Source organism: Octopus bimaculoides, chromosome 27, assembly GCF_046866305.1.
Source record: "Octopus bimaculoides isolate indiv1 chromosome 27, ASM4686630v1, whole genome shotgun sequence".
Classification (NCBI taxonomy): Eukaryota; Metazoa; Mollusca; class Cephalopoda; order Octopoda; family Octopodidae; genus Octopus; species Octopus bimaculoides.
Window position 1 is genome coordinate 11,928,949 of NC_142954.1, and position 17,014 is coordinate 11,945,962.

General features: G+C 41.0%; 1 protein-coding gene across 1 annotated transcript in view; it reads right to left on the reverse strand.

The window, feature by feature from the left end:
* Positions 1-10,993: 10,993 nt before the first annotated feature.
* The window catches only part of LOC106874774 (uncharacterized), a 71,690-nt gene continuing 65,669 nt past the window's right edge, over positions 10,994-17,014 (reverse strand). Inside the window, exons 5-6 of the mRNA XM_089343356.1 lie at positions 15,060-15,166; positions 10,994-12,080 (exon numbers count right to left, since the gene is read on the reverse strand). Of these exons, the coding sequence (XP_089199482.1) occupies positions 11,700-12,080; positions 15,060-15,166 (488 nt within the window). The 3' untranslated portion in view covers positions 10,994-11,699. The remainder of the gene's footprint in view (positions 12,081-15,059; positions 15,167-17,014) is intronic.

Genomic DNA, 17,014 nt, shown 5'->3' on the forward strand with positions numbered 1-17,014 from the left:
CTGGCCATATTGTTCGAATGGCGGATAAACGTACACCCAAACAGCTGTTTTATGGTGAGCTTGCTGAGGGGAAACGCTATCGGTGTAAACCTAAAAAGAGGTTTAAGGACGGCATAAGGACTACCACGAAGTCACTTGGAATGGATCCAGAAGACATAGAAACCCTTGTTTCGGATCGAGCTGGATGGCGAACAAAAATGTGGAGTGGAGTGAAAGCGTATGAAGAGGCCAGGATAACACATGCAAGACTCAAGAGATATTTATAGAAGAATGTTACGATCGAGAAGATGAATCACAGCGACCATTTTGTGTGCACAGTTTGTGACAGACCATGCCTTTCTTTTGCTGGGCTCAAATCTCATTTGCGGACCCTCGAAAAACGAACCTCTACCAACTATTCTGCCTATATGTCTGTGCACACCTTTCAATGCCATGTATACCATAAGGTCTGAAAATCTAAAGGAGACTCCTAAAGACATTTTAAGATTTACAAAGATCAGAACTTATCTGCAGCTCTTGGTGGTCCAAACCGGATATGCAATCTATGTGGGTGTCTTTTCAATGCACTGTCTGGTTTAAAAAGCCACATCAGACGCCATGATGGATCTAAGGTGTAGGCACAGGAGGTGGTCAGACTCTGCATAAGAAGTAGACAACCACCATGAATGTATGTATGTATATATATATATATATATATATATATATATATATATATATATATATATATATATATATATATATATATAGAAATAGCAGTCAAAGAACTACTGATTCTAAACTACAATTTTTTCTCTAAACGGATGGCGATATTTTTTTTAGAGACACTTTCAAATTTATCAGAATATTGGGCTGAAGATTCGGAATAGAGTAATTTCATTCTCTTAACCATGAAACGTTCGTATCCAATTAACTAAAGGCAGTTTTGTTTTGTTTGTGCTTTTCCCCCCGGTTTTTTGTTCTATGTGTGCCATAAATATCGCCATCCGTTTAGAGAAAAATTTGTAGTTTAGAATCAGTAGTTCTTTGACTGCTATTTCTAAATTTTCAGTATGTTGGAGAAGCAACTCAATGCTAATCCCTGTATATTTATGATGATAAATGGTTTTACCGATAAAGGTTTTTTCATACTGAACTACTTGGCAAAATTGTTAATTATTAATTCTATTACTAATTGACGATTCCCTGCCCTTATTCTTGTGTATATATATATATATATATATATATATATATATATATATATATACACACACACACATATATATATTTATATATATATAAATACATACATACATAATTACATATACACACATATATACATACATATACACGGCGGGTTCTTTTTCAGCCTCCGCCTATCAAATCTACTCACAAGGCTTTGGTCAGGACCTGGGGGCTATAATAGAAAACGTTTGCCCAAGGTGTCAACACATACTTATCCTAAATATCTTTCGGTACATTCGAACATGAATATGCTAATCGTTGCTGTGTTTCATCACTATCGAACCTTCCAGAAATTAATATGCAAGTTATTGTTTTACCTTCTTTCGTTTAATTCTTTCTTGAATTTATGTTTCAAGGAGACTGAATATAATTATTCATTCCGGACGGGTCATGCACCAGTAATTATAATTTTAGTTTAAATATTCTGAACTAAGAAAGTTGATTGAATTGGTAAGAACATTCCTTCGTCACTGATGGTAATGGTAGTGGTGGTGGTGGTGATGTGGTAGTAATGGTGGTGGTGGTGGTGGTGGTGGTGGCGGCGGCGGCGGTGGTGTTGATGTGGTAGTAATGGTGGTGGTGGTGGTAGTGATGTGGTAGTAATGGTGGTGGTGATAGTGGTGGTGGTAGTAATGGTGGTGGTGGTGGTGGTGATGCGGTAGTAATGGTGGCGGTGGTGGTAGTAATGGTGGTGGTGGTGGTAGTGATGTGGTAGTAATGGTGGTGGTGGTGGTGGTGGTGATGCGGTAGTAATGGTGGTGGTGGTGATGTAGTAGTAATGGTGGATGCGGCGGTGGTGGCGGCGGCGGCGGCGGTGGTGGTGGTGATGTGGTAGTAATGGTAGTGGTGGTGATGTGGTAGTAATGGTGGTGGTGGTGGTGGTAATGGTGGTTGTAGTAGCAGTGATAGTGGCGGTGGCGGTGGTTTTTAGTGGTACTTATGATGGTAGTGCTGCTGCTGGTAGTGCTGTGGTGCTGGCGATGGTAGCGACACTAGTGGTGGTCGTCGTCATGATCGTAGTCGTGGCGGCGGTGGTGGTAGTTATAGTAGCGGTGATAGTAGTAGCGATAGTGGTGGTTGCAGTTGTAGCATTTGTGGTGGTAGCAGCTTTACACCACTACCACCACCACCACCACCACCACCACCACCAACACTACAACAACAACAAGGGTGGAAGTCTGTTAGAAATAGCAGCCAAATTATCCTCAAATGACTATCTTTGGGTAGCGTTTCCGAACTGTGAGTAAATAACAGGTGGATTGGTCACGGCTGGAATGCCTTTAATCATCGGTCAGTCCACTCAGGGCTAACCTGGATCTAAGCAACAACTATGACCCCTACAACAACAACTACTACTACTACTACTATCACCACCACCAACACCATCACTACTACTACTACTACTACTACTACAACTACTACTACTGCTACTGCTGCTGCTGCTGCTATCACGTCTAACTTTTGTCCCTTAGCTTAACCCTGAAATTCTTAACTATTTCCCTAACTTGACCGCCTCCTCCACCGCCATGACCACAACCACAGAACCATCACCATCAACAACACTACCACTAACACCAACACCAATCCCACCATCACCACCGCCACCACTATCATCAACATCACAACTGCCACCATCACCACCCCACCCACCCCACCACTACTACCTCCACCACAATCACCACCATCACCACTACCATAACAATCACTGCTACCACCACCATCATTACCAAGACGGCTATCACCACCACCACCACACAACCACCACCACCACTACCATCACCACAACACCATCACCACCCCACCCCCACTACTACTACCTCCACCACAACCACCACCAATAACACCACCACCATCACCACCACCATAACCATCACTATCACCACCACCACAACCAACACGGCTATCACCACCGCCACCACCATCACCACATTATTACTAACCATCATCACCACCACACCATCACCACTCCAAGCATCATCACTACCACCACTCCCACCACCACCACTGCCACTCCCACCGCCACCACCACCACATAATCTCTATCACTCCCTTCGCCTATTTCTTTCGCATGTCTTCCGTTTATCGATCTCTATCAAAGCGTTCGGCATATTTAACTTATTGACTCCACCACACCTGACAGCACCCCCACTCCCCTTTGCACCAGGATGTCCACGGCACTTCCGCTTGCACTCCACCACGCACAACCCACCATCCCACCCTGGTATATTTGCCATAGCACCACCACTACTATTACTATTTATAAGATGAAAAATAGATAATCTCCGCATAGTGCTCAAAGGATTTAAACTTGAGCAGGTAGAGCAGTAAATATAAGATATATGTTGGCACTCCATCGGTTACGACGACGAGGGTTCCAGTTCATCCGATCAATGGAACAGCCTGCTCGTGAAATTAATGTGCAAGTGGCTGAGCACTCCACAGACAGGTGTACCTTTAATGTAGTTCCCGGGGAGATTCAGCATGACACAGAGTGTGACAAGGCTGACCCTTTGAATTACAGGCACAACACAAACAGGAAGTAAGAGTGAGAGAAAGTTGTGGTGGAAGAGTACAGCAGGGTTCGCCACCATCCCCTGCCGGAGCCTCGTGAAACTTTAGGTGTTTTCGCTCAATAAACACTCACAACGCTCAGTCTGGGAATTGAAACCGCGATCCTTTGACCGCGAGTCCGCTGCCCTAACCACAGGGCCATTGCGCCTCCAAATATAAGATATAGGACAACAGGAAAACTGTTCAAAAGACTCTGTGCCAAAACGAAAGTTCTGCATTCTCACCTTACTCTTTTACTTGTTTCAATCAGTTGACTGCGGCCATGCTGGAGCACCACCTTTAGTCAAGCAAATCGACCCCAGGAGAGCAGAAACGAGCTGGCAAAAACGTTAACACGCCGGGCGAAATGCTTAGCAGTATTTCGTCTGCCGTTACGTTCTGAGTTCAAATTCCAGCCGAGGTCGACTTTGCGTTTCATCCTTTCGATGTCGATAAATTAAGTACCAGTTACGCACTAGAGTCGATATAATCGACTTAATCCCTTTGTCTGTCCTCGTTTGTCCCCTCTATGTTTAGCCCCTTGTGTGCAATAAAGAAATAAAATCGACCCCAAGACTTATTCTTTGTAAGCCTAGTACTTATTCTATCGGTCTCTTTTTGCCGAACCGCTAAGTTACGGGGACGTAAACACTCCAGCATCGGTTGTCAAGCGATGGTGGGGGGACAAACACAGACACACAAACACACATACATATATACATATATACGACGGGCTTCTTTCAGTTTCCGTCTACCAAATCCACTCACAAGGCTTTGGTCAGCCCGAGGCTATAGTAGAAGACACTTGCCCAAGGTGCCACGCAGTGGGACTGAACCCGGAACCATGTGGTTGGTAAGCAAGCTGCTTACCACACAAAGTTTCTCTATACAGATGATTGTGAGCTGTTGGCACATTCTCAGAAAGATATGCAGTACATGGTGAATGCAATTTCTGCAGCATGTACAGCATTGGGTTTAACAATCAATCTAAAAATAATTGTTATAATGTACCAGTCTGCTCCCTCCAAGATGCATGTGGAACCTTTTATAACTGTGAATGGTCAAAGGTTGGAGACTGTACCTAGATTTATTTATTTAGGAAGTACCTTGAGCACTGCTGGTCTTGATCAAAGTTCATACAGAATCAGCAGGGCTAGTAGTGCTTTTGGTAGGCTTGATAGGTGTCTGTGGACATGACATAATATATCTTCACAAATTAAAGTTAAGGTATATAACACATGCATTCTCCCATCTTTATGGTTTGTTTACTGTAGGCAGGTAAGGCAATTGGAACGATTCAGGACCACAACATATAGGTACACTGTGACACAATTTCTTTTCCTCAACTGGCCCTGCCCTGTTTAATATTGTCCCAAAACTGATCAAAGAGGAAAAGGATCCCATCACCTTGAAACGGAGTCTGGACAAATTTCTTCAAGGAATACCAGATAAGCCACCTATACCTGGATACAACTCACTCAACAAGAACTCACTACTCGAATGGACCATGATACCACAGAACTTGACTTAAAAGGCTTTAGACAATACTATCAGGTGGTACTATTAAGTTAGATATGGCCTGGACCAATCTTTGGTCAAAACATATCTAAGTTTATACACATACAAATATATATATATAAATATATATACATACACACATATATATACATACACATACATACATATATACATACATATACATACATATATACATACATATACATACATATATACATACATATACATACATATATACATATATATATACATATATACATATATATATACATATATACATATATATATACATATATACATACATATATACATATATACATACATACATACATACATATATATATACATACATACATAGATATATATACATACATATATATATACATACATATATATATACTTACATATATATATACTTATATACACATACATATATACATACATATATACACATACATATATACACATACATATATACAAATATATACACACATATTTACATATACATACATCATCATCATCATCATCATCGTTTAACGTCCGCTTTCCATTCTAGCATAGGTTGGACGATTTGACTGAAGACTGGTGAAACTGGATGGCAACACCAGCCTCCAATCTGATTTGGCAGAGTTTCTACAGCTGGATGCCCTTCCTAACGCCAACCACTCAGAGAGTGTAGTGGGTGCTTTTACGTGTCACCCACACAAAGGCCAGTCAGGCGGTACTGGCAACGGCCATGCTCAAATGGTGTATTTTATGTGCCACCCGCACAAGAGCCAGTCCAGGGGCACTAGCAACAATCTCGCTCGAAAGTCCTTAGACATGCCGTGGGAACAAGTGCCATCACAAATTCGCTTTCGCTTGCCCCAATAAGTCTTTGCAAGCTGAGTTTCGTGTCCAATTTAACTCGATTTCGATTTCACTTGCCTCAACAGGTCTTCGCAAGTGGAGTTTAGTGTCCAATTTACTAGATTTCAATTTCACTTGCCTCAACAGGTCTTCGCAAGTGGAGTTTAGTGTTCAATGAAGGAAGGTATGCCTAAGTGGACTGGCTGAGGCATGTAAATATACAGGTAGTCTAGTACATATACATACATATACACATACACACAAGGGGCTTCTTTCAGTTTCCATCTACCAAATCCACTCACAAATCATGGTCAGCTCAGGACTATAGTAGAAGACACGTGCACACACACACATAACATATCATTTTTAGAATTCACTTCTCTATGCTTGCATGGATCTGTTAGAGTTTTGTGAGGCAAATTTTCTACAGCTAGACGCCGTTCCTGTCACCAATCAAGGTAACATTTCCCCACCGCCAGATGTGCTTTTGTAGCATATTGGAAATGAATGACAACAATTACACGATTTTAAGATGAAGAGACACAAACATCCTCACACTTACACACATGGCAAGATTCCATAGTTTCTATCAACTAAATCTATCCACAAGGCTTTGGCTGGCTTGGTGGGGTATAGTAGAAGTCACTTGCCCAAGGTGCCCTGGCATGGGACTAATCTTGAAACCTCTAACTAAAAGGGTGAAGACCCCCTTCGGTTATGAATGACCATAGGATTGCACTAAGAAAGTTCCCCTCCGAGGCACAAGTCTGGGAAAGGTTGTTTATGGATCAGCAGTCGCCCATGCATACCAGCCTCCTCTATCCACACCGTTGATGTTATTTAAAGAAAGGCAAAGGTTGATGCAGCTTGGCACGAGTAGCATTGCAACTCATTTCTACAGATGAGTGAACTGGAGCAACGTGAAATAAAGTGTCTTACTCTTTTACTTGTTTCAGTCATTTGACTGCGGCCATGCTGGAGCACCGCCTTTAGCCGAATCAAATCGACCCCAGGACTTATTCTTTGTAAGCCTAGTACTTATTCTATCGGTCTCTTTTTGCCAAACCGCTAAGTTACGGGGACGTAAACACACCAGCATCAGTTGTCAAGCGATGGTGGGGGGACAAACACAGACACACACACACACACACACATATATATATATATATACGACGGGCTTCTTTCAGTTTCCGTCTACCAAATCCACTCACAAGGCTTTGGTCGGCCCGAGGCTATAGTAGAAGACACTTGCCCAAGGTGCCACGCAGTGGGACTGAACCCAGAACCATGTGGTTTGTAAGCAAGCTACTTACCACACAAAGCCCGGTCCGGGAATTGAACTCACTACCTCATGATTGTGAGCCTGATGCTCTAACGAACTTCTAAACCACCACAGAACCAAGAACTTATAAAACAAAAAAGGCAACAACAACACCAACGTCGATCGTTCACTGTTATTAGACTTTATTTTACTTTACATTTCAACTAAATATTCTCGTTAACTTACCAAATGTTCACTAGAAAGGTTTACCGCTTTACACTAAACAGTTTTGTTCAGTCCTGAGTGGAGTGTCCGTGTTGGTTCGAGCAAGTGAGTGTGCGTGCATGCACGTCTGTGTGTGTGTGTCTGTCTGTCTGTCTGTTTGCGACAATGTACAGCATATGTGTTTGTGCAGGTCTTTGCAAATATGTGTGTGCGTAAGTATGGCTGCATGAAGACGAAAGACACTCCCCACTTAAAAATTAAATTAAAAAAAAAAGTGGGGACAGTCAGATGAGGGGAAAATGAAGAAGATGAAGTGATAACAGAAACAGATGGGGGAAGGGGTGTTTTTCTCCAACCTTTCATTTCACTTTCTACTGTTTTTATTTTATATTTTTATTTCTTTCCCTGCTTTCATCATCATCACAACCATCATTACGATTATTATCATCAAAGGAAGGTAGTGAGCTGGCAGAATCATTAGCACGCCGCACAAAATGCTTAGTGGTATTTCTTCCAACTCTTTACATTTCTAATTTCAAATGCTTCCAAGATCAACTTTACCATTCATCCTTTCGGGAGTTGAGAAAATGAAATACCAGTCACGTACTGGTGTTGATGTAATCAACTTAATCTTCCACCCACTATAATTATTAACCCTGTGCCTATAATACAATTATTATAATCATGAATATTTTATCGATGCAAACAAGATGGTGAGCTGGTAGAATTGTTAGCACGCCAGACAAAATGCTTAGCAGTATTTCGTCTGTCTTCACATTTTGAGATCAAATTCCACTGGGATTGACTTTGCCTTTCATCCTTTCAGGGTCGGTAAAATAAGTACCAGTTAAACACTGGTGTCAATGTAATCAACTTACTCCCTCCCGCAAAATTTCAAGCCTGGTGCCTATAGTAGAAAGAATTATTATTGATACAAAGTGGAATGAAGATGGGTGGTATGATAAAATCTATATGTTATTTTTTATTAAGAATCAGCAGAATTTAAGACCAGGAGTTTCATGCATTGGCACTCATCAGACTGGTTTCAAATCAAGGAGTCACAAATTTATAAACTGGTGACAATAATATTTCCACAGAATGTTCTGGAACAAATTATAAAAACAATTACAATGCCAGGTGAATATGATGAAAACCTTATACATATATACACACATATATACATACACACACATATACATATATATTTATATATATATTTTCATATTTTGAGTTTCATTTTTCTTGCTTACATCACGATATATATATATATGCAACAACATAGAACTTTGTTTTTTGGGGTGGAAGTGTTGAATGTGTATTGTATCACACAGACAAGAAAGTAACATTTCGAACGCAGTGTAGCCATGAAAACAGCAGAAAGACTGGATATTTTACCCTTATATGACAGAAAAAGTTGTCAGCTGACATATAAGGATAATATACACAATCTTTCTGCTCTTTTCATGGCTATACTGTGTTTGAAATATTATTTTCTTTATATTCATTCTTGCCCTTATTTTTATGTTTGTGAGCATATAATATATAAGAATTTCCATCAATTATACTGGGGGAAGGAAAGACTAGATTTTATCAGCCCCACCATTTTACTGGTTCTTTATGGTACTGACACTGGAAAAGGTGAAAGGAAAAATAGACCACAGCAAGATTTGAACTCAGAATGTGAAGCCCTGGAACAAAAACTGTAGAGGTGTAAATAATTCTAACAGTCCCATGACCTTAATAATAATAATGATTTCAAATTTTGGCACAAGGCCAGCAAGATCATGGGAGGAGATAAGTTGATTGCAACAACCCCAGTGCTCAACCCCAAAAGGATGAAAGGCAAAGTCGACCTCAGTGGAGTCTGAACTCAGAAGATAGGGAAATGGAAGAAATGCAACTAAGCATTAAGTCTCACATACTAATGATTCTGCCAGCTTACAATCTCATTAATAAAAATATTAAGGATCTGATCCTTGAAGGATAGCTTCCTCCTGGCCCATTTCTCGGTAAGACAGACCCATCTTGCTTTGCCACTTCATCAAAGTTCTTCTCCACTTGGAGATCTGGCCCAAACCAGACTCTGAGCAACTTAACCTGCCTATCTATCCAGCATCCTATGATACCAATGGACAAAATAATAATAATCCCTTCTTTTGTAGGTACAAAGCCTGAAATTTTGGGGTAGGGGGACAAGTTGATGGGGTTACACCAACCCCTGTTCTCAACTGAATTTTATTTCATCAACCCTGTAAAGGATGTAAGGCAAAAATCAACCTCAGCAGAATTTGAACTCAGAACATAAAGATCCAAACACAATGCTGCTAAGCATTTTGTCTGGTGCAGTAACATTTTGGTCAGCATAATAATAATAATAATAATGGTTTCAAATTTTGGAACAAGCCTGAAATTTGGGGTAAGGGATAGTCAATTACATCGACCCCCAGTACACAACTGGTACTTATTTTATCGACCCCCAAGAGAATGAAAGATAAAGTTAACCCTGGCAGAATTTGAACTCAGAACATAAAGATCCAAACAAAATGCTGCCAAGCGTTTTGCCCAGCATGCTACCAATTCTGCCAGCTTGTCACCTTAATAATAATAATAATAATAATAATAATGCTTGTTTACAAATGGGTGGCTTAGTTTGTGAGGTCTTTTCTGTTGTTGTTGTCTTAATGTTTGTGTGCAAGTTTTTTTTCTTAATTGCTTGTAAGTTCAGCATTAATAATTACAACAATAATACTAGTAATAATAATTTAGTGAATTACAGGAGTATTATTAAGGAGCACGTGACTGTGGAAAGGGTGCAAAAACCAAAAGAAAACAAGAGTATTTACTTTCGTGTAGGGACCAGAGTTGAGTTAGGTAGGCGGTGGGGGGGGGGGGGTCAGCGATAGAGAGAAGTAGAAGGGGTGGGGTCAGAGAGTGGTGTGTAGCATGAAGAATTTATAAATGAGAGAAAATACATAAATGATGGAATGAGGGACTAAACAGGTGCCTTGTTGATTTTCTATATTTTTTTATGTTTTTCTTTAAATATTATTTATCAAAATAAGACCCGCAAAAATTTGGGGCTTTTTTTTTAATGTCATTAAATCCCTAATTTTTTTACATTTTACATAGTTTGTTTTTTGTTTATTTTTTTTTCTTTTCATATTGATACTTTTTACTTTTTTGTTTTATTTTGTTCACTATACATTTTTTTATATATATATATATTTGTATTTTTTATTACATTGATGTTTGTTTCATTCTGTGTGTGTGTGTGTGTGTGTGTGTGTGTGTGTGTGTGTGTGTGTAAGCATTGTACAAAAATTAGTAAAAAAAAAAAAAATTAAGTCATTTAATTTAATTAACAACAGCTTTTGTAATTGGAAATTCAATTTGAATTTATTTATTTATTTTTCCTCTGTTAATTATCTAAATAATAATAATAATAATATTAATTAGTTGACTAATTAATTAAAAACTAATTGTAATTTCGGGAAGTACAAAGGGGGAGGAGGGAGGCGGAGAGCATGAGAAAGAGAGCAGTTCTTGTATTTTATTTTTGTTATTTATTTACTTTTAGCAAGGAGAATGAGGTTGAGAAAAAGTGTGACGATGGGGAGGGGGAGGGTAAACTCCCCACCCCACCCACCCACCTTACACTTACCCAACCCCACCATACCCTCACTCCTGTAAGCCCTCTTCTCCAACCTCTCTCGCAAAGAAACAAAAAAAAAAAATTTATTTTTTTATGTTCTTATATGTATGTTTGTGAATTTTTTCTTTGTTTCATTTTCGTTTTTTTTTTGTTTTCCTATTTTGCATAGGGTGTAGGGATGAGGATGGAGTGAAGGAGAGAGGGGGAGGGGATCGCTCTCCCCCACCCTGCACACTCTCCTGTCCCCACTCCACACCCATCCAAACAGCAATTAAAAAAAAGGCAGGGTGGGGATGGAACTGATGCATTATGGGAAGAGGATGGCATGGTGTAACATGATTTTAAGTTTCATGGATGTTTGCAGTGTTGTTGCATTATTTTCCTTTTTTTTTTTTTGTTTTGCATTTCTTTTTTTTGGCCTCCTCAGACAAACACTGTGCTCCTATCAGGATACGGGTGACCGCCATCATCGAAGAAGCGCCGGAACGTGAACTCGAAGAACCCATGCTCCGGAGGCAGCTGGCTGTGGTGGCCATCGTTGTTGTCTTTCTGCAGCTTGTCAAGGTCGACAGGATCGAAGTTCGATGTGTCGGTGGGGTACAAGATGGTTGGGGCGTACGGAGCTGGCTGCTGTCGCAGTCCGTTGAATGAGAGGCCGTCGAAGAAGGCATGATGCTTGATCTCGTCGGCACCGTTCCGGCCGAGCCGCTGGCTGGGATCGGTTAGGAGAGAGAGCATGAGATCAGTGGAGGCCGACGAGAGCTTCTTGAAGGGTACATGAAGATGTTCGTGCCAGTTGATAACCTGTTGATGAAGAAAACAGAGACAGAATTAGTGATGGTGATAGAAGTGGTGGTGGTGATGGCGGTTATGGTGGTAGTGGTTGTGAGGGAAATAATGATAGTAGAAGTAGTAGTAGTAGTAGGCATAGTGGTTGCCTTACAGGAACTCTTAGCAATTACATAGGTGCAGGTGTGGCAAGAAGTTTGCTTCACAACCACATGGTTTTGGGTTCAGTCCCACTGCATGGCACCTTGGGCTGATCAAAGCCTTGTAAGTGGGTGTGGTAGATGGAAACTAAAAGAAATCTGTGTGTGTGTGTGTGTGTGTGTGTGTTTGTGTGAGTGTGTGTGTGTGCAGGTATGGTTGTGTGGCAAGATGTTTACTTCCCAATGGTTCCGGGCTTAGTCCTATGGCATGGCACCTTGGGGGAGTGCCTTCAGCTATAAGCTCAGGCTCACCAACACCTTTGTTAGTGGATTTAGTAGATGGAAACTGAAAGAATCCCATCGTATATATTATCTAGGTGTGTGTGTGTGTGGATCTGTTTCTCCCCAGCCACCGTATGACAACTGGTTGTGGTGTGTTTATGACCCCATAACTTAGCAAGTTGCTCAAAAGATACCAATGGAATAAGCACGAGGGTCAATTCATTTGAATAAAAATTCAAAGTGGTGCTCCAGCATGACCACCGTCTAATGACTGAAACAAAAGCTAAGACAGACAGGCACACACACAGGTAGACAGAGAGAGAGAGAGGGAGAGAGAGAGAGAGAGAGAGAGAGAGAGAGAGAGATAGACAGAGAGTTGATGGATAGATAGATAGATAGAGAGAGAGAGACAGAGAGAGAGAGAGAGAGAGAGATAAATAGATAGATAGATAGATAGATGATGGATAGATAGATAGATAGAGAGAGAGACAGACAGACAGACAGACAGACAGACAGACAGACAGACAGACAGACAGACAGACAGACAGACAGACAGACAGACAGACAGACAGACAGACAGACAGACAGACAGACAGACAGACAGACAGACAGACAGACAGACAGACAGACAGACAGAGAGAGAGACAGAGAGAGAGAGACAGAGAGAGAGAGAGAGATAGATAGATAGATAGATGATGGATAGATGATGGATAGATAGATAGATAGATAGATAGAGAGAGAGAGAGAGAGAGAGAGAGAGAGAGAGAGAGAGAGAGAGATTAGATAGGCAAACAGACACGTACACAAACATATATACAAACACACACAAAACTGGTTTGTAGTTTCCTTCTACCAAATTTCACTCACAAGCCATTTGTTGGTCTAACATGCATCGCAGTGAGACTGAACCCCAAACCACATGGTTTAGTAGCAAACTACTTTACCACGCAATCGTGTGTGTGCATGAGAGAGAGAAAGAGAGAGAGAGAAAGAGAGAGAGAGAAAGAGAGAGAGAGAAAGTGAGAGAGAGAAAGTGAGAAACTATATAGTGCTGATAATAAAAGGAAGTGTAAAAGAAAAAAAAAAATGAAAAGATTAAAAGCTGAAGGGGAGGCAACTCTCAAAGACAGAAAATCTGAATATGAACATCTCCAGTCATTTTGTAAGCAAAGACCAAAGGAACACAGTAATGGCTGTTTCAATAGGTGAATATGTGTGCGTGTGTGTGTATATATATGTATGTACATGTGTGTGTGTAGACCGGACAGTGCATTGTGTTGAGCAAAACACTTCATCTCACGTTCCTCCGTGATCACTTCGACACCTGACGCACGTTACACAGTGTACCTGTTCAGACAATGAGGGTTTAATGGAAAGAGTGAACTAATGTGTGGCACGAAGATTTGATCACAATAAACGAATCATTTGTGCTGGTCGTCTGGTAAAAAGCTGAACGTTCATATGTCGCTTTCGACGAGAGTCGTTCATACACAAACACACACGTGCAGTGTCAGTGAACATGAGCAATACAGTGTAAGTGTATTGAGAGAAAAGTTGGGCATAAGAGGAATTAAATGCAGTGTGCAAGGGAGAGAAGACTGCACTGGCTTGGTCACATGATGTGTATGGACGTTGTTGTTGTTGGCACTCCGTCGCTTACGACGTCGAGGGTTCCAGTTGATCCGATCAACGGAACAGCCTGCTTGTGAAATTAACGTGCAAGTGGCTGAGCACTCCGCAGACACGTGTACCCTTAACGTAGTTCTCGGGGATATTCAGCGTGACACAGTGTGACAAGGCTGGCCCCTTTGAATTACAGGCACAACAGAAACAGGAAGTAAGAGTGAGAGAAAGTTGTGGTGGAAGAGTACAGCAGGGTTCGCCACCACCCCCTACCAGAGCCTCGTGGAGCTTTAGGTGTTTTCACTCAATAAACACTCACAACGCCCGGTCTGGGAATCGAAACTGCGATCCTACGACCGCGAGTCTGCTGCCCTAACCACTGGGCCATTGCGCCTCCACATGGACGTAGGCAGTTGCATAAAGAAGTGCTGATCGCTTAAAGTGAATGAATCTCATGAGAGAAGAAAACCCAGGAAAATGTGGAACAAAGAATTGAAAGCCAATTGCAAGACACTGAGCCTTGCAAAGAAGATGACCAAGGGCCGAGATATCCGGCACGTCACTCTGTACTCAGGAAGACATGTCCACCACAGCAGAATTGATACCCATGCTGGTGCAACACAAAAATCACTGGTACTGATGCTAGGAGTCAATGGTTGCCCATGGGAATCAAACTCCCATCTCCTATAGACATGACAGGCTTTCTATCATTGGACGAAAGTAATCCTTCAAATTGTATGCTGTTGATGTTGTAGGGATTTTTAAATTTCCAAGATATGTTGGTTGGGGTCACACAGACAGCCTTCGATCTTTTGGAGGTAATGATGGATGGTGGGGGTGATGGAGGTAGCGAAGGTAGAGATGATGGTATTGGTGATGAAAATTATGATGTTGGCAGTGTTGATGGAGGTGGTGGTGTGGTTACTGTTGTAGTGGAGAGCAGACTGACCTTATATTGAGTTTCAGCAGGATTTGCAGCATAGAAAGGGGGTTGCCCGACCAACATCTCGTACAAGATGACGCCAACACTCCACCAATCACAGCACATTGTGTAGCCTGGCAGAAGCAAAAAAATTACATGACAAACAATGTAGTAAGTAATATGACAACATTCTATAGACAAACTTTGGAAGAATCAAATATATTTGGTATTTTACAAATAACAAAGAGTCTGAAAGTAGCATAGCCAGTAAGATTGGGTATATTACCCTTATGATATGGATTAAAGTTGCTAATAGACAGCTACTGGCAATGTCTTTCTGCCTTATAAAGGGTAAAATACCCAATCCTTCTGTAGTTTTCACAGCTACACTGTGATCCAAATTTAGTTTCTTGTCTGTAAAATATATGTAAGTAAATTTATGTGTGTGCAAATGTGTGTGAAGCCATAACTTCAAAACAGTCGACATTTTCCTTGCAAAAATGTAATAAATATTTCGGTGAGTCCACATGTTGCTGTAGAATGCACAAAGGCACTAGACATGTTATAAAATGCTGTCCGAGTTGTTTTCATTGCATAAAACTATTAGTAGTTCATGAGAGGCTGTGTGGTAAGTAGCTTGCTTACCAACCACATGGTTCCGGGTTCAGTCCCACTGCGTGGCACCTTGGGCAGGTGTCTTCTACTATAGGCTCGGGCCGACCAAAGCCTTGTGAGTGGATTTGCTAGACGGAAATTGAAAGAAGCTCGTCGTATATATGTATATATATATATATGTGTGTGTATGTGTATGTATATGTTTGTGTCTGTGTTTGTCCCCCCACCAACACTTGACAACCGATGCTGGTGTGTTTACGTCTCCGTAACTTAGCGGTTCGGCAAAAGAGATCGATAGAATAAGTACTAGGCTTCCAAAGAATAAGTCCTGGGGTCGATTTGCTCGACTAAAAGGCGGTGCTCCAGCATGGCCGCAGTCAAATGACTGAAACAAGTAAAGAGTAAAGAGTAGGTCATAAAAAGTACATATATACATATACACTATTTACTAAATAATATTTATCTTCCACCAGATGGAGTACTTTTTTGTTGTTCTTACATAAACAGAACAGTACAATACACACACACACACACACACACACACACACACACACACACACACACACACACACACACACAAGGAGGACAACCTCAGAATGCTGAACCTTTTTATACAAGACGACAAAGGACCAAGATACCTGTTGCCTTGCTGTACTCAAGAAGACCCATACTCCACAGCAGAAGTGTTAAGGTTCTATACCTCAGTACAGACAATTGGTCCACAAGAGTAAAAGCGCTCACGTTGGTGCCATGTTAAACACACCCAGCACACACTGCAAAATGGTTGGTGTTAGGAAGGGCATCCAGCCACATAAACCATACCAAATCAGATTGGAATCTGGTGCAGCTTTCCAGCATACCAGCTCTGGCCAAATTGTCCAACTCTTGTCAGCATGGAAAACAGACGTTAAAGGATAATGATGATGATGTATATATATATATATATGTATATTAGTTGAAATTTGCAAGAAAACAAAAGGCAAAGACAGGTGTATAAACAACAAACAGGTGTATTAGTTTAATGATTGGGAAGGTGAGAAAATCTTTTACGTTTTGAGCCTATGCTCTTAAACAGAAAGGAACACGAGGAAAAAAAACAGAGAGAGAACAAAAGAACTTTTGGAGCTAGCAGTCAATCATGGCAGCTGGCTGGACAGATGTAGTTAGACAGAAGAGCTAGGAAGAAGAGGCATTTGTGTTGGTGTCACGTGAAAAACACCCAGTTTTATCCTGCTTTAACTTCCTACACTGGATTTACTTCTACCTGGAATTTCTGCACTTCTCCTCATCTACATACCAGCATTCCACCTGAGTATACTACTGGATATACATATGGATTTCATTGGATTCTTCTGTTAATGTGTGTG